This window comes from Piliocolobus tephrosceles, unplaced genomic scaffold (assembly GCF_002776525.5).
Source record: "Piliocolobus tephrosceles isolate RC106 unplaced genomic scaffold, ASM277652v3 unscaffolded_41310, whole genome shotgun sequence".
NCBI classification, from domain to species: Eukaryota; Metazoa; Chordata; class Mammalia; order Primates; family Cercopithecidae; genus Piliocolobus; species Piliocolobus tephrosceles.
This window is the reverse complement of record NW_022325767.1, coordinates 1-25,920: the sequence shown is the minus strand read 5'-3', so window position 1 is coordinate 25,920 and position 25,920 is coordinate 1. Positions and strand designations below refer to the sequence as shown.

General features: G+C 45.1%; 1 protein-coding gene across 1 annotated transcript; it reads left to right on the top strand.

Annotated features, from left to right (window-relative positions):
• The first annotated feature begins 105 nt into the window (after window positions 1-105).
• Window positions 106-25,914, top strand: LOC113223421 (vam6/Vps39-like protein). The gene is given in 17 exon segments (XM_026452883.1): window positions 106-306; window positions 6,742-6,862; window positions 11,075-11,204; window positions 15,380-15,522; window positions 17,704-17,847; window positions 18,315-18,456; window positions 18,577-18,663; window positions 18,994-19,067; window positions 19,408-19,506; window positions 20,110-20,227; window positions 20,721-20,849; window positions 21,480-21,582; window positions 21,810-21,855; window positions 22,732-22,884; window positions 23,051-23,185; window positions 23,443-23,534; window positions 24,392-25,914. Coding segments are annotated over 17 exon segments (1,830 nt in total). The 5' UTR covers window positions 106-268; the 3' UTR covers window positions 24,468-25,914.
• Window positions 25,915-25,920: the final 6 nt, after the last annotated feature.

Genomic DNA, 25,920 nt, shown 5'->3' with positions numbered 1-25,920 from the left:
TTATGTCAAACAAGGAATATTATTGGCTTCTCTAGGTTTCGGGTTCTCTCTGGATTTTTCCAGCCTGTATTCCTACCTCTGGCTGGGGAATGCTAGGTGACTCACTCTGTTTCTTCCTATAGGTGGATGGAAAGGGGTCCATCAAAGAGCTCTTCCCAACAGGAAAACAGCTGGAGCCCTTAGTTGCACCTCTGGCAGATGGAAAAGTGGCTGTGGGCCAGGATGATCTCACCGTAGTACTCAATGAGGAAGGAATCTGCACACAGAAATGTGCCCTGAACTGGACGGACATACCAGTGGCCATGGGTGAGACCAGCAGTAGCTGCTGTTTCCCACTTTGGGTTGGGGTTGTGTGCCATTCCTGCAAGAATGGAGTCCCATTCATAGCTTTGGCAGACTGCTTTACATTGTGTCATTCACTTTCCGTTCCCCTTCTTGTAAGTAGATGGCATTTTAGGGTCATTAAAAATGGGATAGTCCAGTTCTTGCAGGAAGCTGAGGGGGAAAACGTGAACAGAAATGTTTATTTTAGAAAGTGATTATCTACTGCTATTTTTTTACTTCTTAGTTTTTGTTCTTCCTCCTTGTTTGAAGAGTTTTGATTGTGACCTCTGCCAAATAGACTACATTTGGAAATGAGTGGAAATTGGTTGTGTATTCCTATAGTATGAGTAATTCCATATTGAAGGGTTTTTAATGTCATAATTCCATGTTGAAGGGTTCTTCTATTGTTGCTATTTTGTTGTTGCTTAGAGGCACAGATAGCATTTAGGTGATTTAGGTGTCAGTCTCTATTCTACGTATTAGGTGCTTCTGTTCTTATGCTTGCTTCAGGTTCCCAGCTCTCCACAGTGGAATTGCTTGGAAGCATATAACCACTCTTGCCTCATTTTATTTTCAGTCAGAAGAGTGAGTATTACTAAAATAGTTGCTGCTGTGAAGTGGGACATGCTGACATGCTTTCTGTCTTTAAAGACCCTGTCTCTGGAGACAAGGGTTACAGTCCTGGATAAAGAGACAAGACAAGGCACTGCTTAAGATGTTAAATTGGATGAGTTAAAATTCAGTAGTTCAGAGAAAGGGAAGTTTGTTGTTTAGTCAGGAAGAAGTTTCATTACATAGGTAAGATTGGACTAGGTCAGGCAGGGAGTTTGGAACCTGGCTTGAAGAAAAATTTCCATTCAGTCTAGGCAGAAAGCAGTTTGATAAATGAGTAGAAGTCCAAAGACATGCCAATTTGGGAGAGGGCATTACAGAGCCTGACTTAACACAGGTGGTCTGAATTATAGAGCAGTGAAATAGGGCTCGTTGTTACATGCCCATGAGAAGGTCTGGGAGGCCAGTAGATTCCTAAATGGCAGAATGTCTTGATAAAAGCATCATGTTCTGGCTGGGCGCGGTGGCTCATGCCTGTAATCCCAGCACTTTGGGAGGGTGAGGCAGGCAGATTGCCTGAACTCAGGAGTTCACGACCAGCCTGTGTAACATGTTGAAACCCTGTCTCTACTAAAATATGAAAAACATAAAAAAGCTAGCCGGGCATGGCGATGTGTGCCTGTGGTGCCAGCTACTTGGGAGGCTGAGGCAGGAGAATTGCTTGAAGGGAGGCAGAAGTTGCGGTGAGCCGAGTTTGCGCCACTGCACTCCCGCCTGGGCGACAGAGCGAGACTCCATCTCAAAAAAAAGCATCATGTTCTAGGGTGATTATTCTGGTTGTGGTTAGAGACGGGTAGTCCAGAAGGAAGAGAAATCAAAAGGTCAGTATTTTAGAAGGTCCAGGATTATGGATAGTAACAAGTTTGAGGGGGCTTACGGGGCTTTATGAGAGGCTTCCTGATGTTCTACGGGACCTTGTTTTCCCTTCAGAAAAGGAACGTTGGTAGATGAGTTTAAGAGGCATGTAATATGATGGTCAAGTGTGTTTCTGATTTCCCAGCGTGAGAGTTTCTGTTTTCCAACCTTCATTAGTGCCTGGGGCCTTCATCGGTGCTTCTCAAAACCATGTCTGTGTCTTACTGCTGAAGTACATTTTGAGGCACTTGCCCTGTGAGGTCTCCTTTGACCCACAGGCAGGATTAGTCACTTCTCCTTGGTGCTTCCGTAACCCTTTCAGATATCTCTGTCACGGCAACTTGTCACACGTGAGCAGTCTGTCTCCTCTGTTCCTGTAGGAGCTCTGTGAGGTCTGAATGCATGTCTTGATCCACTTTGAGTCATTACTACGTAGTCCAGTGCCTGAAACATCAGAGCAACTTAGAAAGTGCTTGCTGAATAATTGCAGCATTATCTTTGTCAGTCATTATTTATATGCCTGCTGTACACCAGCCAATCTCCCAAGTTTTGGAGATATAAAGAGATCCAGACCATCCCTATTGTCAACAAAGGATATGACAACCAAAGGGGTTTCTGTTATAGATTACCTTTTTAATTAAATGAGAACGTATTCAAGTGGGCCGGATTTTAAAAGGAGAAAGAAATTTTACATATGTTTTACAAGTTAGCACTAAAGAGAATTGTACTAACTTTTCAAAATGAGGCCAGCATAAAAAGAAAAGAAAAAATTCAATATAAAACAATATGCTTTTAATTTTATTTTTCTGGTAGAATGAAAAATATCAGCATAATAATAGCAGTAGCATTCAAAATGATAGAACAACAACTTAGTTCTCAGGTTACTCATTTGAGTTCCCTCCTAGCTTTGAAATTTTATTGTACTGTTCATTGATAGTATAAATTGCAAATATAATAGGAAAAACTTTTTATCAGATAATGGATAATTAAACCAGTACAGCAGCTCATGCCCGTAATCCCAGCACATTGGGAGGCTGAGGCAGGAGGACTGCTTGAGCCCAGGAGTTTGAGACCAGTCTGGACAACATAGGGAGACCTTGTCTCTACAAAAAATAAATTTAAGAAATTAGCTGGGCATTGTGCTGCACACATGTAGTCCCAGGACTTTGGTGGCTGAGGTGGGAGGATTGCTTGAGCCTGGGAGATGGAGGCGGCAGTAAGCCGTGATCACACCACTCACTGCATTCCAGCCGGGCCTGTAGAGAGAGACTCTGTCTCAAAAAAAAAAAAGAAAGGATAATTAGGAATATAAATTCATAGCAGATTAGACACACTAAGAAATTATTTTTATGAATATATTCTTTGAAGTTAAACTTCTATGTGGTAATTATGCATGTAGTGGTTTGCTTTTTACTATTTTTTTGCTTTTAAAAACATTTTTATTTTTAAATGTAAAAAACACATAACATACAATTTACCACCTGAGCCATTTTTAAGTGTATGGTTAAGTGGTATTAAGTATGTTAACATTGTTGTACAATAGATCTTCAGAACTTTTTTATGTTGCAAAACTGAAACTCTATACCCCTTAACAACTCCTCAGTTCTCCCTCCAGCCCCTGAAGCCGCCGTTCTCCTTTCTGCTTCTATGAATTTGACATCTTCTAGATACCTCGTATAAGGGGAATCATACAGTATTTGTCTTTCTGTGACTGCCTTATTTAATTTAGCATAATGTCCTCAAGGTTATGCCTTCCTTTTTAAGGCTGAACCTTAAAAGGGTGATATATATTCCACTTAAAATTTAGGTAATAAAATAATTACTTAAAAAGGTAATATTCCACTGTATGTATACACCACATTTTGTTTATCCATCCATCTGTTCATGGATGCTTGGGTTACTTTCACCATTTGACTACTGTGAATAATGCTGCCACGAACATGTGTGTGCAAATATCTCCTTGAAATCCTGATTTTTCAGTTGTTTTGAATATATACCCAGAAATGGGATTCCTGGACCATATGGGGATTCTGTTTTTAATTTTCTGAGGAACCACCATACTGTTTTCCATAGCGGCTGCACCATTTTACAGTCCCACCAACAGTGCACAAGGGTTCCAGTTTTTCCATATTCTCATCAACACTTGTTATTTTTGTTTTTGGTTTTGTTCTTTTTTTTAATAGTAGCCATCCTAAAGGCCAATGAGTGATATCTCACTGTGGTTTTTTACTAATTCTTGATATAGTACAGAATATAGTCATAGAAAATATTTCTATTATCTCTAAGTTAGAGAAATTACGTTTCATATAGTATACAAACAATACATTTATTTTGCAGTTCATTGTAAGGTAAGGCAGATTCTCATTCAGTCTTGTTCTGAGATTTGTGTTTTTAAAGATATGTTTTGTGTTGCTTATTTTCTAAATTCCCTCTATGTTAAATCTCCTTCACCATACAACTTCTCGAATATTGGAAGACTTGATTTGCAGTGATGTTATGGTTTTGTCAGCTCTGCTTTTTGCATACTGACTTCTTAAGGACTGTGTGGAATTGTTCTGCTTCATCCAGCATGTTAAGCTTTGGACTGTCACATGCCTGTCAAAAAGTATAGAAAAATATAGTGGATGGCCGGGCGCGGTGGCTCAAGCCTGTAATCCCAGCACTTTGGGAGGCCGAGACGGGCGGATCACGAGGTCAGGAGATCGAGACCATCCTGGCGAACACGGTGAAACCCCGTCTCTACTAAAAAAAATACAAAAAACTAGCCGGGCGAGGTGGCGGGTGCTTGTAGTCCCAGCTACTTGGGAGGCTGAGGCAGGAGAATGGCATAAACCCGGGAGGCGGAGCTTGCAGTGAGCTGAGATCTGGCCACTGCACTCCAGCCTGGGCGACAGAGCGACACTCCGTCTCAAAATATATATATAGTGGATTTATTAAAAGTTATTTTCCAAAGAGAGAGGAAGAGTGAAGAAAAGGAGTATAACCCAATAATTTGTACTGGATCAGAAGGGTAAATTTGGGGTTATGGATAGATGAATCAAAGGTGTTTTTTTAGATATAATAGAGGAAAACAATTGTAAGACTTAACAGCAAGTATCAAATAGAAATGCTTACACCGAGAAATCTGTCCAGCCACCTTCTCTGTGTACCATTAAGCCGTTGTCTTAGTTCATTTGTGCAGCTATAAGAGGATACCACAGGCTAGGTAATTCATAGAAACAGAAATTTGTTTCCTCACAGTTTTGGAGACTTGGAAGTCCAAGATCAGGGTGCCAGCATCTGGTGTCTGGTAAGGGCCTTCTTGATGCTCCTTCACATGGTGGAAGGAGAAGGGTAAGAGAAAGATGAGCTCTGTGTTATCACATGGCAGAAGAGAGAGAACCCACTCCCACAAGCCCTTTTTATAGCACATTAATCTGTTGATGAGGCTGGAGCCTCACCACCTAAATACCTCCCATTAGGCCCCACCTCCCAACACTTTTGCACTGGGGATTAAGTGTCCAATGCATAAGTTGGGGAGGGAATACAAACAGTCAAACCATAGCAGCCATCAGGTGAAGCATCACACCTTTTCTCTGTGGAAATCTCTAGCAGAAACAACGTTGGCTAGAAATGTGGAACTCTTCCCTTAGAGTAATTTTAGGGAGAATAGAATTTGCCTTCTCTGCCCCCCTTCCTTTTTATTTATTTATTTATTATTTTTATTTTGTTTATTCATTTTTTGAGACAGGGTCTTGCTCTGTCGCCCAGGCTGGAATGCAGTGGCGCAATCTTGGCTTACTGCAAGCTCTGCCTTCTGAGTTCACACCATTCTCCTGCCTCAGCCTCCCAAGTAGCTGGGACTACAGGTGCCCGCCACCACGCCTGGCTAACATTTTTGTATTTTTAGTAGAGGTGGGGTTTCGCCGTGTTAGCCAGGATGGTCTCGATCTTCTGACCTTGTGATCCGCCCGCCTTGGCCTCCCAAAGTGCTGGGATTACAGGCATAAGCCACTGCGCCCGGCCTCTTTTCCCCCCTTTCTAAGAGAATGAAGAAGAGGTTCTGTTACCTGGTTCTCCCACTGATGCATTGTTATGGGCAGCCGCAACTGGCCTTTGTCTGGCCTGGCTTTATGACTGATGAAAAGGGAGCAAGTGAAACTTTTATACAGTTCTTTGGGGAATAAGGCAGGAGTGGGATCAGGCGACTGTCAGCACAGCTGATGCGTCTTTTTTGTGCAAAAGATTTCTCTGATCATAACTCAACCAAAGCAATTTTTTTTCTTTTTCTTTTTCTTTTTTTAGAGTCAGGATCTCACTGTGTCACCCATGCTGGAGTGCAGTGGTGCAGTTATGGCTCATTGCAGCCTCAAACTCCTGGGCTCAAATCATCTTCACACCTCAGCCTCCTGAGTAGCTGGGACTACAGGCGTGTGCCACCACACCTGACTAATTAAAAAAAAATGTTTTTGTCGAGACAGTGTCTCACTAAGTTGCCTAGGTTGGTCTCAAACTCCCAGCCTACACGACCTTCCCACCTCAAACTCTCAAGTTGCTGAGATTACACGCCAACTTTTTTTTTCTTTCTTTCTGAATCACAGTGTAAGATCCTGGCTTGATACTTGACTAGTGGACTTTTTGGAGATCCATTTAAATGTATCTTAGAATGGGCAGCTGAAACACTCCATAAACCCAAAGCCTTAGACTGGAACAACTGCTTTACATGTTCTCCTTCACAGAGCACCAGCCTCCCTACATCATTGCAGTGTTGCCTCGATACGAGGAGATCTGAACATTTGAACCGAGGCTTCTGGTCCAGAGCATTGAATTGCAAAGGCCCCGTTTCATTACCTCAGGAGGATAAAGAAGTTCTTTTTTTACTGTGGCTATATATTATCCCAAATTTGTAAAGTCACCTGTGTCATCACAAAGCCTGTGATCTTTTGCTAATATTCTTACTTTTGCCTCCAGGTCAAACATTATCTATGTGACCAGCAATCATTTTGTTTGGAGACTCATCCCTGTCCCGATGGCAACCCAAATCCAACAACTTCTCCAGGACAAGCAGTTTGAATTGGCTCTGCAGCTCGCAGTAAGTCTCATTCATGACTAGTCTGCCTTCCTTATTGTTCTTGAAAGTAGGTGATTTGGGTGTCAATGTTCATATTTATTTTGGATTAGTAGGCTAAGCACATAGCTGAAAGTCCAGGGCCTTGGATACTAGGTCTGACTCCACCATAAAATATCTATGTAACTCTAAGTGATTTTACTTTTTCACTTTATCTGTCCAATGTAGAATGAATATCAATTATAGTAATAGTACCTTGTAGAATTAATGTGAGAGGCGGGAGCGGTGGCTCAGGCCTGTAATCCCAGCATTTTGGGAGGCCAAGGCGAGCAGATCACCTGAGATCAGGAGTTCGAGACCAGCTTGGCCAACATGGCAAAACCCCGTCTCCACTAAAAACACAAAAATTAGCTGGGCATGGTGGCAGGCATCTGTAATCCGAGCTACTCAGGAAGCTGAGGCAGGAGAATTGCTTGAACCCAGGAGGTAGAGGTTGCGGTGAGCCGAGGTCATGCCACTGCGCTCCAGCCTGGGTGACAGAGCGAGACTTTGTGTCAAAAAATAAAAAAAAATTAATGGGAGAATAAAATAATTTAATAGATATTGTATGGTCATGAAAAATTAAAGATAATGCAGACATTAAACTCCAGTAATAATCATAAATATGCTGTTATAGTCAAGTTGAATGCAACAACTAGAGGACCCCTCAAAATTCCTTTCCACAGTGGACTCCTATGTTTGGATAAGTGGGCTTTCTTTTGATATTCTGAAACTACTTCAAGTTGTTGTATTCAGCCAGGCCGCAGTCTTATATTTATGATGCTTGCTGTAATGTTTGCAAGGGATCTTGTTCACAGCAAAATAGTGACCACTTCTTGTTCCAAGGTTGATGTCAGAGTCTGTGTCTTGTTCTTTTAAACATCCTCAGTAATGATTATTGTCATCTGTAGGGGGTGGATTTGCTTTTAGGAAACAACCAAAAGACATTCTGAGCCTAACCTAGTTGTTAAACCAGATATTGCTACTTTATGTATTTGGGGGTTTTTTGAGTTTTTTTGTTTTGTTTTGTTTTTGTTTTTTTGAGACAGGGTCTCACTGTCACCCAGGCTGGAGTGCAGTGATGCAGTCTTGGCTAACTGCAGCCTCAACCTCCTGGTCTCAGGTGATCAGCCCACCTCAGCCTCCTGTATTGCTAGGACCACAAGCATGTACCACCACACCCAGCTAACTTTTTTTATTTTTTGTAGAGATAGGGTCTCACTTTGTTGCCCAGGCTGGCCTTGAACTCCTGAGCTCAAGTGATCCTCCTGTCTCAGCCTCCCAAAGTGCTGGGGTTATAGATGTGAACCACCATGCCCAGCCTCAGATAGTGATACTTTAAAGAAGACATTTTTATGAAGATGATAATAATAAAACTGAATTTCTAGGGTATCCTGTAAACAATTTCTGAAAGGAAAGCAATTTTTTAGAATGCAGATACTTTTAGTTATCTATGGTGGCTACTCGTGAAGAATATAATACTATGACATAGTTAATATTCCATAAAGATGATTGCTTTCTTGGAGCACTGAATTTCAGCATCTTACTGCTTTTTTTCTACTCATGCATTGTCCTGTATTATTTTATTTTCATTTTTAAAAATAATACAATGAATGCCCATGAACACACCATCTCACCCAAGAACCATAACTTTTATAACTTTTTATAGTCCTTCCCATCCCATCCCTCTGCCTCTCCTCCAGATGTAATCATTATCCTAAATTTTGTATTTATCATGACCTTACTCTTTTACATATATATTTAAAATATATATTTAATATACAAATATATGTTTACATTTAAAATATATATTTAATGATTAAACACATATTTAATCTTTTACATATATTTAATATATGGAAGTATGTATTTAGTTTTTGAACTTTATAGAAAGGTTACGCAGTAGGAAACTCTTTAGTCTCTTTTTCTCAGCAGGAAAGTCTCAGAGTCTTTTCAGTGATCTTCCTAGTTCAGGTTGTTTAATCTCAGGTAAAGAAAATGGAAGTGGGTTCCCATTTTTCCTTCTCCTTTCTAGGCTCATACTTATTTTGTGTTCTGCCCTTTTTACGACAAAAAAGGTTTGATTGACATCATCTTAGTCCAGGAAGAACCTGTCTTTTGTTTGAATAGATAAGCAAACATAATAGAACTTTCAGAGGGAAATTCCAAGCTAAACTTTGGCATTGATAAGTCCTGGAGCCAAGTGTCAGAGAGGGACGGTTCACTGTGGGCTGGAAAAGGCATCCTACGGCTGGACACTTGAGTTGACCCTTTAAGAATATGTTAGATTAGGATTAAGAGCAGGAAATGGAGCATTCCATTCCAGATGGAGAGGAAGTTAAAGAAGTGAAAAGTGTGGCCTCTGTCTATCACATTTGGAGCCTGTCCTGACTGGAGAAGGAGGTGTGGCATATGTGTTCAGGACTCAGCTAGATAAGGAGGCTGGCACCAGGTTTTGGAAGCCTTTGAAGCACCAAGCAGGAGAGGTGAGACCAGGAACAGCCACATGTTGGTGATGGCTTGGGCTAGTGTGGCGGTAATAGGAAAAGAAAGGAAGGGGGAAAATTGAGAGACATTTTGAAAGGAAAAACTAAATTTGATAAAGATTGGCTAAAGAGGTATAAGGAGAAAATAGGTTATGAGGAAGAAGCAAAGTTCATAGCAGCTGCATTTGTTTAGCTTTTACTGAGACTAGGACCTTTCCCAACTGCGCCAGCTATGCCAGATGGCTTTCTTTTTTTTTTTTTTTTTTCCCAAGACAGAGTCCAGAGTGTTCCTCTGTCGCCAGGCTGGAGTGCAGTGGTGCAATCTCGGCTCACTGCAACCTCTGCCTCCTGGATTCAAGCAGTTCTCCTGCCTCAGCCTCCTGAGTAGCTGGGATTACAGGCATGTGCCACCATGCCCAGCTAATTTTTGTATTTTTAGTAGAGACGGGTTTCACCATGTTAGCCAGGCTGGGTCTTGAACTCCTGACTTGGGTGATCCACTCACCTTGGTCTCCCAAAGTGCTGGGATTACAGGCGTGAGTCACCGTGCCTGGCCCAACCCATCCTTTGTGTCTCAGATTAGGTCCCTCTTGGAATCCGTGCTGGACCCTGACTCAGACTGGATTGGGGACCCTCCCACATGCTTGTCATCACTCTTACCCTATTTTGTTTTGATTTTGTGTTTTTAAACTAAACTAGGTTTATTCAGATTTGACCAGTTTTTCTATTAGTGTCCTTTTTTCTGTTTCAGGATCAAATCCAGAAATCAGATTGCATTTAGTTGTCATGTGTCCTTAGTGTCCTCTGGTCTGTGACATTTTATCTTTCCTTGTTTTTCATGATCATGACAATTTTCAGGATTACCAGTTAGGCATCTCATAGAAACCCTGTTGTGTTTTAATTGGAATTTAGTCTTTTTTTTTTTTTGAGACGGAGTCTCACTCTGTTGCCCAGGCTGGAGTGCAGTGGCCAGATCTCAGCTCACTGCAAGCTCCGCCTCCTGGGTTTACGCCATTCTCCTGCCTCAACCTCCCCAGTAGCTGGGACTACAGGCGCCCGCCACCTCGCCTGGCTAGTTTTTTGTATTTTTTAGTAGAGACGGGGGTTTCACTGGGTTAGCCAGGATGGTCTCGATCTCCTGACCTTGTGATCCGCCCATCTCGGCCTCCCAAAGTGCTGGGATTACAGGCTTGAGCCACCGCGCCCAGCCGCGTATTTAGTGTTACAGTTAGATTGTAAGGGCAGCCTGCAAGGCGGATACCATGTGGCTGTCTCGTACACTTTGTTTTATTTTTTATTTATTTATTTATTTATTTTGAGATGGAGTCTCACTCTGTCACCCAGGCTGGAGTGCAATGGCACGATCTTCACTCACTGCAGCCTCTACCTCCTGTGTTCAGGTGATTCTCCTGCCTCAGCCTCCCAAGTAGCTGGGACTACAGGCACTTGCCACCACGCCCGGCTACTTTTTTGTATTTTTAGTAGAGACGGAGTTTTACCATGTTAGTCAGGATGGCCTCGATCTCTTGACCTCATGATCCGCCCGCCTCGGCCTCCCAAAGTGCTGGGATTACTGGCGTGAGCCATTGCGCCCGGCCTTGTCTTGTACACTTTGGTATCTGTAGCTCCTAGCATCTTCTCTAACATCAAGAACATACTGAACAGTATTTGTTGAGTGAGTGAGCTCTTACCTATTCTACTCTGTTATTAGGAACTGAAAGATGATTCCGACAGTGAAAAGCAGCAACAAATTCATCACATCAAGAACTTGTATGCTTTCAACCACTTCTGCCAGAAGCATTTTGATGAGTCCATGCAGGTCTTTGCTAAACTTGGCACAGGTAACAAGTGGTGAGGCCTTCATATAAGGAACTGGTGGAGGAGGGGAGCCTGGAAAGTATGGGGAGAAATGATAATAGACTTCTGAGAATGGAGAAAGTTTAGGCTCAGCTAAATTGATCCTCATACCTAGCAAGATCCTGTGGGGTGGCCATGTGGTTATCTGTCTATACTCCTAATCCTGTGAATCTGGTCTTCTCAATAAATGTGGACTCCCAGTTTTCCAGTATGATATGCCCTTGCCATTAAGGAAAGGTAGCAGCAGGTCATTCAGTTCAACAGATGGATATTTGATCAGCTAGTATTTATTGAATGCTGTTCTAGACCATATTTCTTGGATTAAACTGCAGATCATTTTTGAGAGCCAACACAGGGCAGTGCCATGAAGCCCTTCCTTTTCTTAGTGTCCTGAAACCTCTCGACATGACTGTAGTGGCGAGGAGCAGGTGCCTTGGGGTCTGCCTGAGATCCGGCAGAGTACTGGACCTCTCTGTGTTTCTGCTTTCTCCTCTGCAAAAAAGGGATGATCATACTACTGCTTACCTTAGAGTGTTGCTGTAAGGATTATATGAAGTGCTTTGAACAGTGTGTGGCACTTAACAAGTGCTCTGTAAGTGTTTGATATTATTAGTATTGAATATCATTACTGTATATTCAAAACTGTATATTCCAGTTTTGCTTAATTTGGATCAATCTATATATATACTTGGTTTGACTCTGTATCATACTAGTATCTCCTCTTCTCCTCTTCATTGCTTTGCCCTTTTTCTACCATTCCTCAACCTTGGCCAGTAATGAACTGTGGTAACTCCCTGTATCAGTCAAGATTCTTGGTTGTGAGCAATGGAGACCAACTCTGGATCGTTTAAGTAGAATCTGGATAAATTAAGCAGAGTTTATTGGAATGTTAGGGTAATGACAGTTGGAAGAACCCATCAAATTGATGGGAGATTAGGTGGGGAATAGATGGAAATGAGGGGAGTTCTGGAGGCCCTCCCAGCTGGAAACAGGAAGCCAGAGAATGATCAGTTTGCGGCCAGGACAGGCTGGGCCATCCTGCACTAGCATAGCCACCTCCTTAGCCGTTGCCACTGCCACTTCCTCTGTTGTTGCATCCCTGATAAAAATTGCCACCTACAGTGTATTAGCTATCTAATGCTATGTCACAAATCTCCCCAAAACTGTATGGCTTAAAGTAACAGTAGTCATCCATCTCTGTTAGTACTTGTTGGTCAGGAATTTGAGAAGGGGTCAGCTGCACTGTCCTTGCTTCACGTCTCTCAGGCAGTTGTAGTCTTATGTGCACTGGGCTACCATCATTTGAAATCTGGACCAGGCTAGAAGATCCACTTCCAAGCTGGCTCACTCATATGGCTGACAAGGTGGTGCTAGCTGGAGCTGGGGGCCTCAGTTCTTGTCCAAGTGGGTCTCTCTTCAGAGCTGCTTGAGTGTCCTCATGCATAAGAGCAGGCTCTTTCTGGAAGGAGTGTCTAAGAGACCTAGGCAGAAGCCTCAGTGGTCTTTTGTGACTCTCGCTCCTGCTAGATTCTGTTGGTTTACAAGGGTCCTGCCATGTTCAAGGCAAGGAAGTTCAGACTTTGCCTCTTGATGGAAGAATGTCATGTTATCTAAGAGGAGCACATAGGATGGGATGTATGATATATGTTGGTGTGTACCACACTGCTTGTCATCCTTGCATCATTTTCTCCAGATCAGGGGATCTGATTAGCCAGGATTAGGTCATGGTCTGACCCCCAGACTCTACCAGGGGTGGAGAAAGAGGTTTGGCTCCCCTCTGCTTCTGAAGGCCAAGGTAGGTCCCTAGAGCTATCCTCCCACCAAGACTCCACATAGCCTGGAAGAGAGAACTTGCCCTTATCTGAAGTACCTAGAGTAGGCAGATTCATGGAGACCACAAGTAAAATAGAGGTTCCCAGGGGCTGGAATGGAGGGAGAATAGGGAGCAATTGTTTATTATTGGGCAGTTTCAATTTGAGATGATGGAAGAGTCCTGGAGATGGATGGTACTGATGGTTGCACAACAGTGTGAATGTCTTTAATGCCGCTGAATTGTAGGCTTACAAATGGTTAAAAGGATAAATATTGTAGCGTGTATGTTTTGCCACATACAGACACACAGGTTGTTGGATGAGTTGAAGTAGCAGAAGACAGGGGTCTACTACTGGACGTGGATATGGGCATATCCCTGTGACCCAGAGGTCAGCAAGTTGCTGCTGCTTCCACTGCCTAAGGCCTGCAGTGACCTCCGTTCCCACAGAGCTAGTGACTGGGTGTGGGCTGCTGTATCCAGGCAGGTGCCTCTACGGAGTGGCAGAGCTGTAACCAGACACTGGAAATGCGGAGTCTGGCTGCACACACTCATGAGCTGGAAAAAGGAGGCTTCCATCTCACTTCCAGTTCCCAAATCTCATATCCTGTTTCTGGGTGGAACCCGATTTTCACTTAGAACCCTGACTGCTAGGGAGTTTGAGAAAAGTCGCTTTCAGTTTTATAGCCCCTGTGGACTAGAAAGGAGTAGAAATGGATGGGAAGTGCCAGTTGACCAATAAACAATAGCATTCCACAGTATTATAAATTATAATAAATGTAAATTATAGTAAATTATATAACCAGTTAACCAGCCCCCAGTGGCAGTGAGGGGATATATTGGCTACTTACAGCATTTTGCTGTTACAATCTGGGAGTGGCCAGGTATGGTGGCTCATGCCTGTAATCCCAGCTTTTTGGGAGACCAAAGAGAGAGGATTGTTTGAGCCCAGGAGTTCAAGACCAGCGTAGGCAACATAGTGAGACGTCATCTTTACAAAAAATTTAAAAGTAATTAGTTGGCAGGGTAGTACATGCCTGTAGTCTCAGCTACTTGGGAGGGTGAGGCAGGAGGATCACTTGAGCCAAGAGGTCAAGACTACAAGAAGCCAAGATTGTGCCGCTGTACTCCAGCCTGGGAGACAGAGCAAAACCCTGTCTGAAAAAAAATAAAATCTGTGAGCATCTGTGAGAACATAAATTCAAAGCAGAAGGAAAATGTCACCTCTTTGATATTGTTAATATGTACCATTTTGATTCTTAATGTAGCAGAACATTTCCCCACTTATTTATACTCTCTTGTCAGTTGGTCTTGTCTTTTGGTCATTTATCAAATGAAGTCTTACATTTTATTACCAATTTATGTGAATTTGTTTATCTAATCAACATATTACCCTCTTTTTAAAAATTTTTTTGAGACAGGGTCTCCACTCTTGCCCATGCTGGAGTATAGTGGCATGATTCACAGCTCACTGCAGCCTCGACCTCCTGGGCTCAAGCGATCCTCCCACCTCAGCCTCCCAAGTAGCTGGATACAGGCACGTGCCACCATGCCCAGCAAATTTAAAATTTTTTGTAGACATGGGGTCTCACTATGCTGCCCAGTCTTGTAATCAACAAATTAGTCTCTTGCCATGTGTACTACAAATATATTCCCTAGCCTGTTGTCTGCTTTTGTTTTTTAGTAATGTTTCTTTTTTGAGACGGAGTCTCGCTCTGTCACTCAGGCTGGAGTGCGGTGGGACAATCTCAGCTCACTGCAGTCTCCGCCTCCCAGGCTTACGCCATTCTCCTGCCTCAGCCTCCCAAGTAGCTGGGACTACAGGCGCTCGCCACCTCGCCCGGCTAGTTTTTTGTATTTTTTTTAGTAGAGAAGGGGTTTCACCGTGTTAACCAGGATGGTCTCGATCTCCTGACCTCGTGATCCGCCCGTCTCAGCCTCCCAAAGTGCTGAGATTACAGGCTTGAGCCACTGCACCTGGCCAGTAATGTTTCTTTTTTTGACATAAATTTTTTGTTAAGTTTCTTGATCTCTTCTACTTCAACATCAGCATTTTTCCTTAGAAATTTTTTATTCTCTACTTTCAGATGCTTGATAAATATTCAATTCTGATTCTGTGTGTGTATTTGATTATAGTCATGCCATTTTTGTGATGTTTTAGTGAATTTTAACATATGTATAAAGAATGCTCAAATCATAAGTCTACAGCTCATTGAAAGTTTATGAACTGAGAGTCTTTTTTAAAAAAATCAGTCTGGAACTTATTTTGCTATAGTAATAGTCTTGTTTTATTTTATCCCTAAATTGTTGGGCTCCTTTCCAGAGGAATCATGTTTACCTTCCATATAGATCCCACCCATGTGATGGGTCTGTACCCGGACCTGCTGCCCACAGACTACAGGAAGCAGTTGCGGTATCCCAACCCACTGCCTGTGCTCTCTGGGGCTGAATTGGAGAAGGCTCGCTTAGCTCTGATTGACTACCTGACACAGGTAGGTGTAATACAGAGTGCGTGAAAGAGTTTGCCTGGGAGTTTCAGTACCTGTTTCTCTATGGCAAGGAATTTAAGGCCTTCTCTAATGCTAAAGCATTCTATAAATTAATGCTCTAGGAAGTCTGCCTAGGGTAAAGTTTCTTTCTGCTACTTCTTCTAACTTAACAGTACCATTGAAGTGGGGTTTTCTGCCAAATCTTGATAATAATAAACACACCCAATTCCTAGTAAATTCACACTAAGCTGTTATAGAAACTAAAAAAGGTAAATTTTAGTTGATAGAAGCATACAAGTTTTTTTAAAACAAACTTTTTGTAACATACATGGTTTTGGGGAAAATGCCTCCTGTATGTGGAACCACTTGGAAAACACACAAAAAAAGTACAAAACAGAAATACAAATTACCTATAAGTCTACCACCAGAATATAAGAAACTAACATTTTAGTGTCCTTCTAGACTTTTATGTCTGTGAATTAGCTTTTGTTTATTTACTTCTTGGTTTATTTATTGCAAATGGATATCAAATTATAGATTGTTTTATAGTTTACTTTTAAAAAATGTAGCCATATACTGAGAAAGTACTTCCTTGTCAATAAATATCCTTCTATAACATGTTTTTAAGGGAGGTATTTAGATTTAAAATTTTCTATGACTTACTATTATAGACATGTATTTTTTAAGTCAGCACTAAAACCAGCATCTCCATTAAAGTCTCTTAATCCTAGATTTCTGTCACAGAAGGCTGTTGTTTATTTCCTGTGTACCCATTCAGAATCAGAGACCTTATTGATATTTTTTCCTGTTAAGTGTTCTGCAGACCTTTGTAAGGGGTCTCCAGAATGCTCCAGGGTAGGCACTGAGAAGTATTGCTGTTGGCTGGGCGCGGTGGCTCCTGCCCGTAATCGCAGCACTTTGGAAGGCCGAGACAGGAAGATCACTTGAGGTCAGGAGTTTGAAACCAGCCTGGCCAACATGGTGAAACCCTTCTCTACTAAAAATACAAAAATTAGCTGGGTGTGGTGGCCCACGCCTGTAATCCCAGCTACTCAGGAGGCTGAGGCAGGAGAACTGTGTGAACCCAGGAGGCGGAGCTGGCAGTGAGCTGAGATTGCACCACTGCACTCCAGCCTGAGCGACAGAGTGAGACTCTGTCTCAAAAAAAAAAAAAAAGAAGTAGTATTGCTGGAAAAATGGTCATGCTGCTTTCCACTCCCTGCCTCTGGGTCAGTGAGTTCCCGCAGGTCTGATCAGGCATGGGTGGCCTTGGCCCTTCCTTGACACTGGGCTCCAAGGGTACCCTCCTGGGGCTGGCAGCCTGCAAGGAGCACACAAACTTGCCGCTGCCTACACACTGCACACACTGTGCTAAGTAAAAAAGATTCCTGGGCATAGTATCTCCCAAAGCCTGTGGCACTGTGGAAGGCCCTCCACTGCCGGTGTCTTAGCCGTAGGAAGGTGAGCACATGTCCTTCCCTGGCCTTCTTCACTGACACTGGGAATGCATGAAGCAACTGACACTAATATTGTGTCAGAGAGATGGCAGAGCAAGACCATGGGCTCTGCCAGACTCAAGAGAATACCTACTGGATGAAGTTCTAGGATAGGCAGAAACTCATCTCCAGGGATCGAAAGCAGATCAGTGGGTGGGATTGTTTGGGAACAGCACGAGGAACTTTCTGGAGTGATAGAAATGTTATCTTCCTTCACTGAGGTGGTGGTTACATGCATGTACACATCTGTCAAAATGTGTCTGATGGTACACTTTAAAAGCTTAGATTTTATTGTAAGTTATACCTCAATAAGGTTGATTTAAAAAGAAAATAAAAGAACATGGGCTTTGGAGTCAGACCCCACTTTGAATCCTGCCTTACCCCTTACGTAGCAGCTGACATCTGTGCCTTGGGTTCTTCACCTGTAAAATAAGGATAATATTATCGGCACTTGCTTTAGGATTAAAGTATATATAAAGTGTTCAGCATGGTGCCTGGTCTGTAGTAAATATTCAATAAATAATTGTTGTTGTCTCTGTGGCAGTTTGGCAGTACTAAAAATCGAACGCTAATGTGAGATCAGGCCAATGGGCATGAGCTGATTTGGAGCTATTCAGAATTACTCAGCAGCTCAGGTGACAAAGGAAGACTTAGTCCTGGCCTTCACCCCACATTTTGACCTTTACAGAAACGAAGTCAATTGGTAAAGAAGCTGAACGACTCTGATCACCAGTCAAGCACCTCCCCACTCATGGAAGGCACTCCCACCATCAAATCCAAGAAGAAGCTGCTACAAATCATCGACACCACCCTGCTCAAGTGCCATCTCCATGTGAGTTACCTGAGCGCTCGGGTGCCGCAACTCCCAGTTACCCTGACAGTCTGGGAAAGTAAAAGGGAGTGCTAGACCCTGGGGGACCTGCCGCTAGTAAAAGTGAAGTCTTTGATTCTGGAAAGCATATAGACTCTCCTGATGCCTGTGAGTCTCTTGGAATTAAGAGGATAAGGCAAGATATCAATGCACAATTGTACAGTGGGTTCATCTTCTCTGGTCGGATTGCAGTTCGTGCTACAAAGTCAGCTGGGACAGTATTTCCTTCAAGAAGTTCTGTCCCTCTTCTCCCCCACAGAACATTAACACATTGTGCGAAGGTCCATAAATGCTCTAAAAGCCTCTACCTGCTGTCCTGAAAGAGGGCTGTCTGCTTCCTCTTGCTTGTGCTACATTCCTGGCCTTTCAGCCTAGAGCAGGCCTGGGCTAGGGAAGCAGTTTCCACTGGACTCCTGCTCTTTCTGCAGACGAATGTGGCCCTGGTGGCCCCCTTGCTACGCCTGGAGAACAATCACTGCCACATTGAGGAGAGCGAGCACGTGCTGAAGAAGGCTCACAAGTACAGTGAGCTTATCATCCTGTATGAGAAGAAGGGGCTCCACGAGAAAGGTGTGGGGCTGGTTCCTTGGATCTGGGAGGGACTCTTGGACATGGCAGGGGAAACCTACTGAGATGTGACAAATCTCCCGTGGGGAAAAGGCTCATGACCTTGTTCTTGGGCTTGGCCAGCTCTGCAGGTGCTCGTGGACCAGTCCAAGAAAGCCAACTCCCCTCTGAAAGGCCACGAGAGGACGGTGCAGTATCTGCAGCGTCTGGGTAAGTCCACCTTTTGAAAGGGAGGGGAAAGCGCTCCTGTTCAAACGACCGGGTCTCCCTCCGTTTCTGTTTCTGCTTGGTTGCTCCCCTCCCTTCCATGCTTGTGTTCACTCAATTTCATTCCTCCAGATGGCATAAAAGTCCCTCGGTGGTTGACCTATGACAGCCCCGTGGTATGGAGCCAGCCCAGTAGGACTAACAGCCCCAAGTAGCTCATGCTTGAGGTATCTTTTCAGGAAAATGAATTCTGGGGCAACCTGCCCCCGTGCCTTCCCAGTGCCACGGGCAAGATGGGCCGCAATGGCTGACAAGTCCTGCTTTCCCCTCCAGGCACAGAAAACCTGCATTTGATTTTCTCCTACTCAGTGTGGGTGCTGAGAGACTTCCCGGAAGATGGCCTGAAGGTGAGCCACGGGAGTCCCTTGGATTTATCTGGTGCCGCACTTGGTCCTGACTGCACTTGGGACAGCAGTGGATGGAGAGGAGGGTGGATTCATGCATCCGTCCTCATTGGTGCTAGAAAGGGTGGACTGGGAAGCGTGAGCCAGCGCTGAAGTTGGTAGAGAGAGCCTTGCACAGGCTTGAGGAGGCCTGTGCCTCGTCTGACACTCTGCCTGCCTGCAGATGCCTTCTTGTACCCTTCCCCTCCTAAAGTCTGTTTGATCGCTGCGCTGACATGCATGTGTGTTTGGTGGAACTGCAGTCAGATGGTTCTGCTGCTGGAACTCGGGTTCATTCTGACAGATATTTACTGAAGATCTCCCAGAAGTGGAGTCTCTGCCACGTGATCGAGTCCTCGGCTTCTTAGTAGAGAATTTTAAGGGTCTGGCTGTTCCTTATCTGGTAAGGTATTTTTTGGTCTGCACTAAAAAGCTTTAAACCCAGGATCCAGGACTGCATGGTTCTGTTATCCAGCTGTTCAGATTTGGGATTTATGTCACTTGCGGATTGGAAGGATGAGGGTTATTTCAACTTCCTCTGAAGAAAAAGATCCCGGTAGACCAAGCTGGAAATGCTACCTACCAAATCTAGGTAAAGTACAGAGGGATGAAAGAATGATGTTTTAGAAAAAAGATTCCAAAGCCACATTTGTACAGCCAAACTCAAAAGTGACCACAGGACAATCAAATGGGCTTAAGTACCAGGATGCAGATATTTAACCATAATTACATGGGTGGATGTGAGAGTTTGGAGGATTATGGGACCAAATTTGTAAACAGGAGTTTAGAAATTGAGAAGCCGGCTCCTCACGTTACTGGGTCGCATTGTGAAACTTCTGGTGAAACTTCCTGGTGGCTTTAGATGAGCTGTCTCTTGGTCGTCTTTGCAGCCTGATCAGGGGATGATCTGGATGGGACCTCTTGGGCCTTAAAACTGTGCGGCAGGCTGGGAGACCAGGTCACAGCCTGGAGAATACCAGTGACAAAGACTTCCATCTTGCCTCAGGAACACATCATCCACGTTTGGGAGGAGACAGGCTCTCGGTTCCACAACTGCCTGATCCAGCTGTACTGAGAAAAGGTGCAAGGTCTGATGAAGGAGTATCTCCTGTCCTTCCCTGCAGGTACCAGTTCTCTTAGGAAGTCGGCTGGCCCCAGGCCTTAGAGGAGAGCACAGACCCAGGTGCCACATGTGGTGGGGATAAGCAGGCCACCCTGTTCTCTGCCCAGGTGGGCAGAAGTTCTGAAGAGGAGCCAGGGGAGCTGAGTGACACAGGCCTGGCACATGAGACTCAGGAGCCCTTGTCTGGGTCCTGGCATCTGAGTGTCTCAGATTCATCGCTGGGGGAGGGTGGAAGGAACAGACCTGTCTGCAAGATGGCAGCTATACTGATAAACAGGTTTGCCCACAGAGTATTTCTCTACTCAGCTGATTTGGTTTTTAACTTTAAGCTGATGTTTTGGGGCCACATAGAGACTGTGAACTAAAAGAAGTGAGCATGAGGCCTTTCTGGTCATGTGGTGACATCCCTGAACCCCATTCCCTTCATTTTTCTTGATGACCCCACATTGCCATCTGGCAGCATACTTTCATGTTGAGCTTGGTTTCCCTTAAAGGCAAGACCCCAGTCCCAGCTGGAGAGGAAGAGGGTGAACTGGGAGAATACCGGCAAAAGCTCCTCATGTTCTTGGAGATTTCCAGCTACTATGATCCAGGCCGGCTCATCTGTGATTTTCCCTTTGATGGTGAGTGTCTGGCTTATGGCCAGAAGCCACTTCAGCTGAAGGTCGTGCAAAGAGTAATCCACCCCTTTCATTGTTCCCCAACTCTCCACAAAAGTTGGGCCTGGAAAAACCAGACGTGTCAGGCCAGTGCTCCTGTTTTGTCCCCTCTGAAGACTCACTTTTGTACGGTGACTGAGAAAAGTCTCCTTCCTGGGTGTGAATCGCATGCTAATTGATAGCCAGGTTGCAGCCTGTTTTTTGCTTCAGAACATGTTCTTGGCCAAGTTCATTGTTCAGCAGCTTTTGTAATCTGGCATGGTTTGTCTTTATGAGAGCTGAGAGCAAGCATTTGCTCATCTTACCTGAACCACCTGCCTCATTGTAGGTGGTTGTTAAGTACTTGGCTGCTGAATGAATATTCTTACCCAGTTTATATGTGATCTCAAAAAAGACGGGATAAAGTACTTCCCAAAATAGCTCCCTCCTTCTCTTTTAAACTTCAGTCATCTTCTTGAAGAAAAACCCAAGCAATAAGAATCCTCTCTTCTTCCCTTTTATATTGCCGTGTGTCCACTCCTCTGGACAGCTTGATCCTCACCTTGTGCTTGCATGATTGGTGGCAGTGGTTCCTCATATTCCTTTTCCTCCTACGCCTCTTAGAAGAACGAGCTCTCTTGTTGGGGCACATGGGGAAACACGAACAAGCTCTTTTCATTTATGTCCACATCTTGAAGGATACAAGGATGGCTGAGGAGTAAGTGTGCCCCGCCATCCTACCTCCTAAGCAGTCTACAGGCCCCGCAGAGAGATGAGAGCTAAGAAGTCCATCTCCCCATACTCTGCTGCGGGAGCAAGAATCGCCTCCATCCCGGCCCCCAGTTTTGGCTATGGTTAGGCTGCTCGAACAGGCTGCACGCACAGCCTCTCATTTAAATGTGCCCCCCCGCACACCCCCTGCTCTCACCACTCTCTCCCTTACAGGTACTGCCACCAACACTATGACCAAAACAAAGATGGCAACAAAGATGTGAGTAGTGGCCCCGACCCAGGGAGCACGTGTGCATACGTCGCCCCATTGGTGTGACCAGAGGTGGCAATAATATGAGTGGCAGAATGAGACAGGGCATGGGTCAGGGCTCTGATTGATCTTGCATGTGTGTATTGAGGGAGAGCATGGGACCATTCGTCCTGGCGTGCTTGGGGTAGTTCTGGTGTACATCTTTGTCATCCCTGTGATTATTAATAGCACTCCTGTCTCTTTACTCTCAGGAGTCTTGATTTGTGTCATAAATGATGAGGTCCGCCTGTTGAGCGGGAACCTGTCATGGTTCTGATGTACTACATCTCGAATACACGTTGACTTGTCAATGTCTAGAGACATTTTTGATTGTTGTGACTGAGGACAGGGGTGCTGCTAGAATCCAGGGAGTAGAGGCCAGAGATGCTGCTAAATAACGCACAGGAGAGCCGCCAAACCAAGAATCATCTGGCCCCGAATGTGCACCGAGGTTGCAAAACCCTGTGGTACTGGCACCAGTAGGAAATGCAGCATCTCACCTGCTATCCCCACCTGCAAAAATGTGGACAGGGTATCAGCTTTTAAAGCCAAAGGAAATGAGGAATCTTTTTGAATTATTTTACCGTGGTAGCATTTTGTAAATGGTATAATGGTAAACAAATACAAGGCATTTGGTTTTTTCTCTCAGGGAAAAAGCAATCCTTAATGAACATCTTCCGTTGCCTGTTTGACCTTACCAATTTAAAAGGTAAAAATGACGAGTTTTACATGCTCAGTGATAGCTGTTACTGTAGACGAGCCCCTCAAATCTTTAGGCGTGCTCCGTGCTGGGGGTTCTGGGTGGGTTGCTGCCAACCTGATGTGGCTCTTTTCTCTCTGAGACAGGTGTATCTGTCCCTGCTTCGGATGTACCTGTCGCCCCCCCCCAGCATTCACTGCCTGGGGCCAATCAAGCTGGAACTGCTGGAGCCAAAAGCCGACCTCCAGGCTGCCCTGCAGGTCCTGGAGCTGCACCACAGCAAACTGGACACCACCAAGGTCCGGAGTTGTTCCCAGGGAGATGGAGGGTGTTTGCAGGGAGCATCGAGCGAGAAGAGGAAATGCAGAAAGGGACTAGGGTCCAAGAGCTCCATGGCTGCAGACATTTCTTCATTCTTACCCCTGTTCCACCTCACCCAGTCGCTATCTCTGTTCCTGTCCCTAGGCCCTCAACCTTCTGCCAGCAAACACTCAGATCAATGACATACGCATCGTCCTGGAAAAGGTCTTGGACGAAAATGCACAAAAGAAACGGTTCAATCAAGTGCTCAAGAACCTTCTCCATGCAGAGTTCCTGAGGGTAGGTATGGGCCTTCCAAAGTCTAGGGTGGGTTTTTAACTTCCAGTACGAGACAGTGTCCGCATGTTCCCTTCCGACCAAGGCAGAGCCTGTACAGTGCAGCTCAAGCTGATCCAGTAGCCAGCCTGACATTGAATTGCCAGTGTTCTAAGCAGAAGAATCTGTGACAGCTGAAAGAGGAAACAGTGCCGGCCTCTGCCTCCTGTTTCTGGGTGCCACACTGTGGAACTTCTTCCTCAGTCCTCCTGTTCTTCCAGGTCCAGGAAGAGCGGATTTTACACCAGCAGGTGAAGTGCATCATCACAGAGGAGAAGGTGTGCATGGTGTGTAAGAAGAAGATTGGAAACAGGTGCGCCTCCTTCACGCCTGTGCAGCGTCTGGGCTCTGTGGAGGTTCCCGGGGGTGGAGAATGCTCAGGATGGATTTCTGCCCTTTAACAGAGGAGGAGAATGTGGCCGCTGGCTGTCCTGACAACTTTTAGTTCTTGAGCCTTCAAAGAGCAGCCTGTTCTACCTGTTGGGGGTGGGCTTTGAGAATTTCAAGACCCGCAATATATGGTATGGAGCTGTTGGATTCTTGACCATAAAACTCTTCCCCTCTCAAAGCTAGAAACTGATACAGTGGGTGCCAGAGAGATATAGGTCAGCAGAAAGTTGTTATATTTTAAGGAAGGATCTAGTGAAGGAAGAAAAAGATCTTTCGAGTTAGTGCAGTGTGACTGGAGTAGGACGGTGAGCCAGCCTCATACTGTGTTGAGACACATCCTCCAGTTAGCCCCTTTCTTCAGAGGAGAGGGACTTGTCCCTTTTCTTATGTAGCCGGAAAAATATGTTTCTTTAGAAAGACAAACTCGCTGTCCTTTTTAGAATTAGCCTGAAACCTGTTCTGATGGACACGGTCGGCTCTGAGGAAGCCAGTGCTGAGTTTGGGGCTAGTGCACTGCCCATCTTTTTTATGCCGTGGGTTTTGCATAGTAAAATAATACCCTATGCACTCTTAACTGTGTGCACCTCATCCTCTAGTTATTTGACAGAGATGATGGCTACAGAAATCCAGAGCCCCTCAAGGCAGGCTGTTCTTTGATGTTTGGGTGGGCTGCTTCTGGGATGGCCCCCAGCAATGTGCCTCTTCTGTAGGAGGTGCCGCTGCCAGAGAAGTGGTCACTTAGAGGCAGTCCTCACTCCCAAGCCATTTTCTTCCCTGCAGTGCATTTGCAAGATACCCCAATGGAGTGGTCGTGCACTACTTCTGTTCCAAAGAGGTAAACCCAGCTGACACTTGAGCCCAGCATCTTGGGGATCCAGCAGATGGACAGCTTGGCTCTCCCAGAGAGGTGAAGGAGCACCTGGCCTTAGGAATCCTGGCTGCCACCACCACAAGGCTCCCTGTTTGGACATTACTGGCTATCTTGTGCCCTGGAACAACTCTGAATTAATTAGACTCATGGTCTGGCATTGCCAGCTTTTTAATGGGAAAAGAGATTAGTTATACCTTATACCATTATCCTGTGGGCAATTCCAGAGAATTCAGTACCTGCTTGGTCAGGAGGAGGTGCCCCATCTCGCCTTTGCATACCAGTCACCTGAACCTGGAAACTTGTCACAAGTGTTTGTAATCATGGGGTTGTTCATCAAGGGCTTTTCTATTAAGGTAAGTATACAACTTCACAAGGACCCCTCAGCATGGCTCACTGGAGAGTTCCATGAGAGAACAGTGCTCAAGCTTCTGGCCACGTGGACCCGATGGCTCACGTTCTGTGTAGTGTTTTACCTCCGCATGGTAGCCATGCCCTGCACCCCTCGGTAGCCGCCCTATTAGTTTTCAGTCTCCTGTTCTTTCTCACCATTTATCACTTCCCTCACTGTCCTACCCAGGCTTTCTCTCCCACTCACTTCCCTGACTCTGGGAATAACTAATATTTATGCAAGGTAAGATGAGAAGCAAGGGGAAGTCTCGGTTCCTAGGATTACAGTGCTAGTTGATTGTCGGGTATGTTGTAAATAGACCCTCTTTGGCCATACACTCCATGCCTAGATGCCTCAGAGAGCACCATTCTCTGCCTAGGCCAGGCCCTGCATCCTCGCCTCAGGCCGGGCCGAGTGTGACCGCAGCTCCTGCGGATGGGCCTGCCCTGTCTGGGGTATGCGTGATCCCTAGACACATGTTCCCTGCTCCGTTTTCGCTCACCAGACACTCAGGCGAGCTGGCTCAGTCTTTGTGAGTGGCGATGTTGTGCTCTGGGCCCTTTCTCTTTTTCCAGCCAGTTTCCATTCACTTGCCTTACAGCCTGCCCTGGCTCCCCAGCTTTGTTCGGCAGTGGTGTGGTTGGAGGGTTGTGCTGGGATAGCGCAGGAAGGTGGGTCCCGGCAAGACACAGGGGATGAGCGGACCTGGAACTGACAATGGCGTGCTGCCAAGTGTTCCTGAGAGGTGTTCAGGCACAGCAGAGAGGACGGGGGGGGGGGGGGGGGGGCAAGAACAGCAGCACACCGGTTTAAAAATAACTCACAGCCACACCTGTGGAGCAGTGTGGGGGATCCTGCCAGAGGTGCACAGGCTGGAGTTTCAGGCACTGCAGGCTGAGGACACACAGGGAGAGTGGCCCTGCCTCCTGTCCTCCCTGGGGTTTTTGCAGACTCGAAGTCTCACTGCACCAGTGTCTTCGATGGTAGTGGGGTGGGTGATGGTCAACACTGACAGTTTTAGTGGCCTGTCCTTGACATGCCATGGTCCTT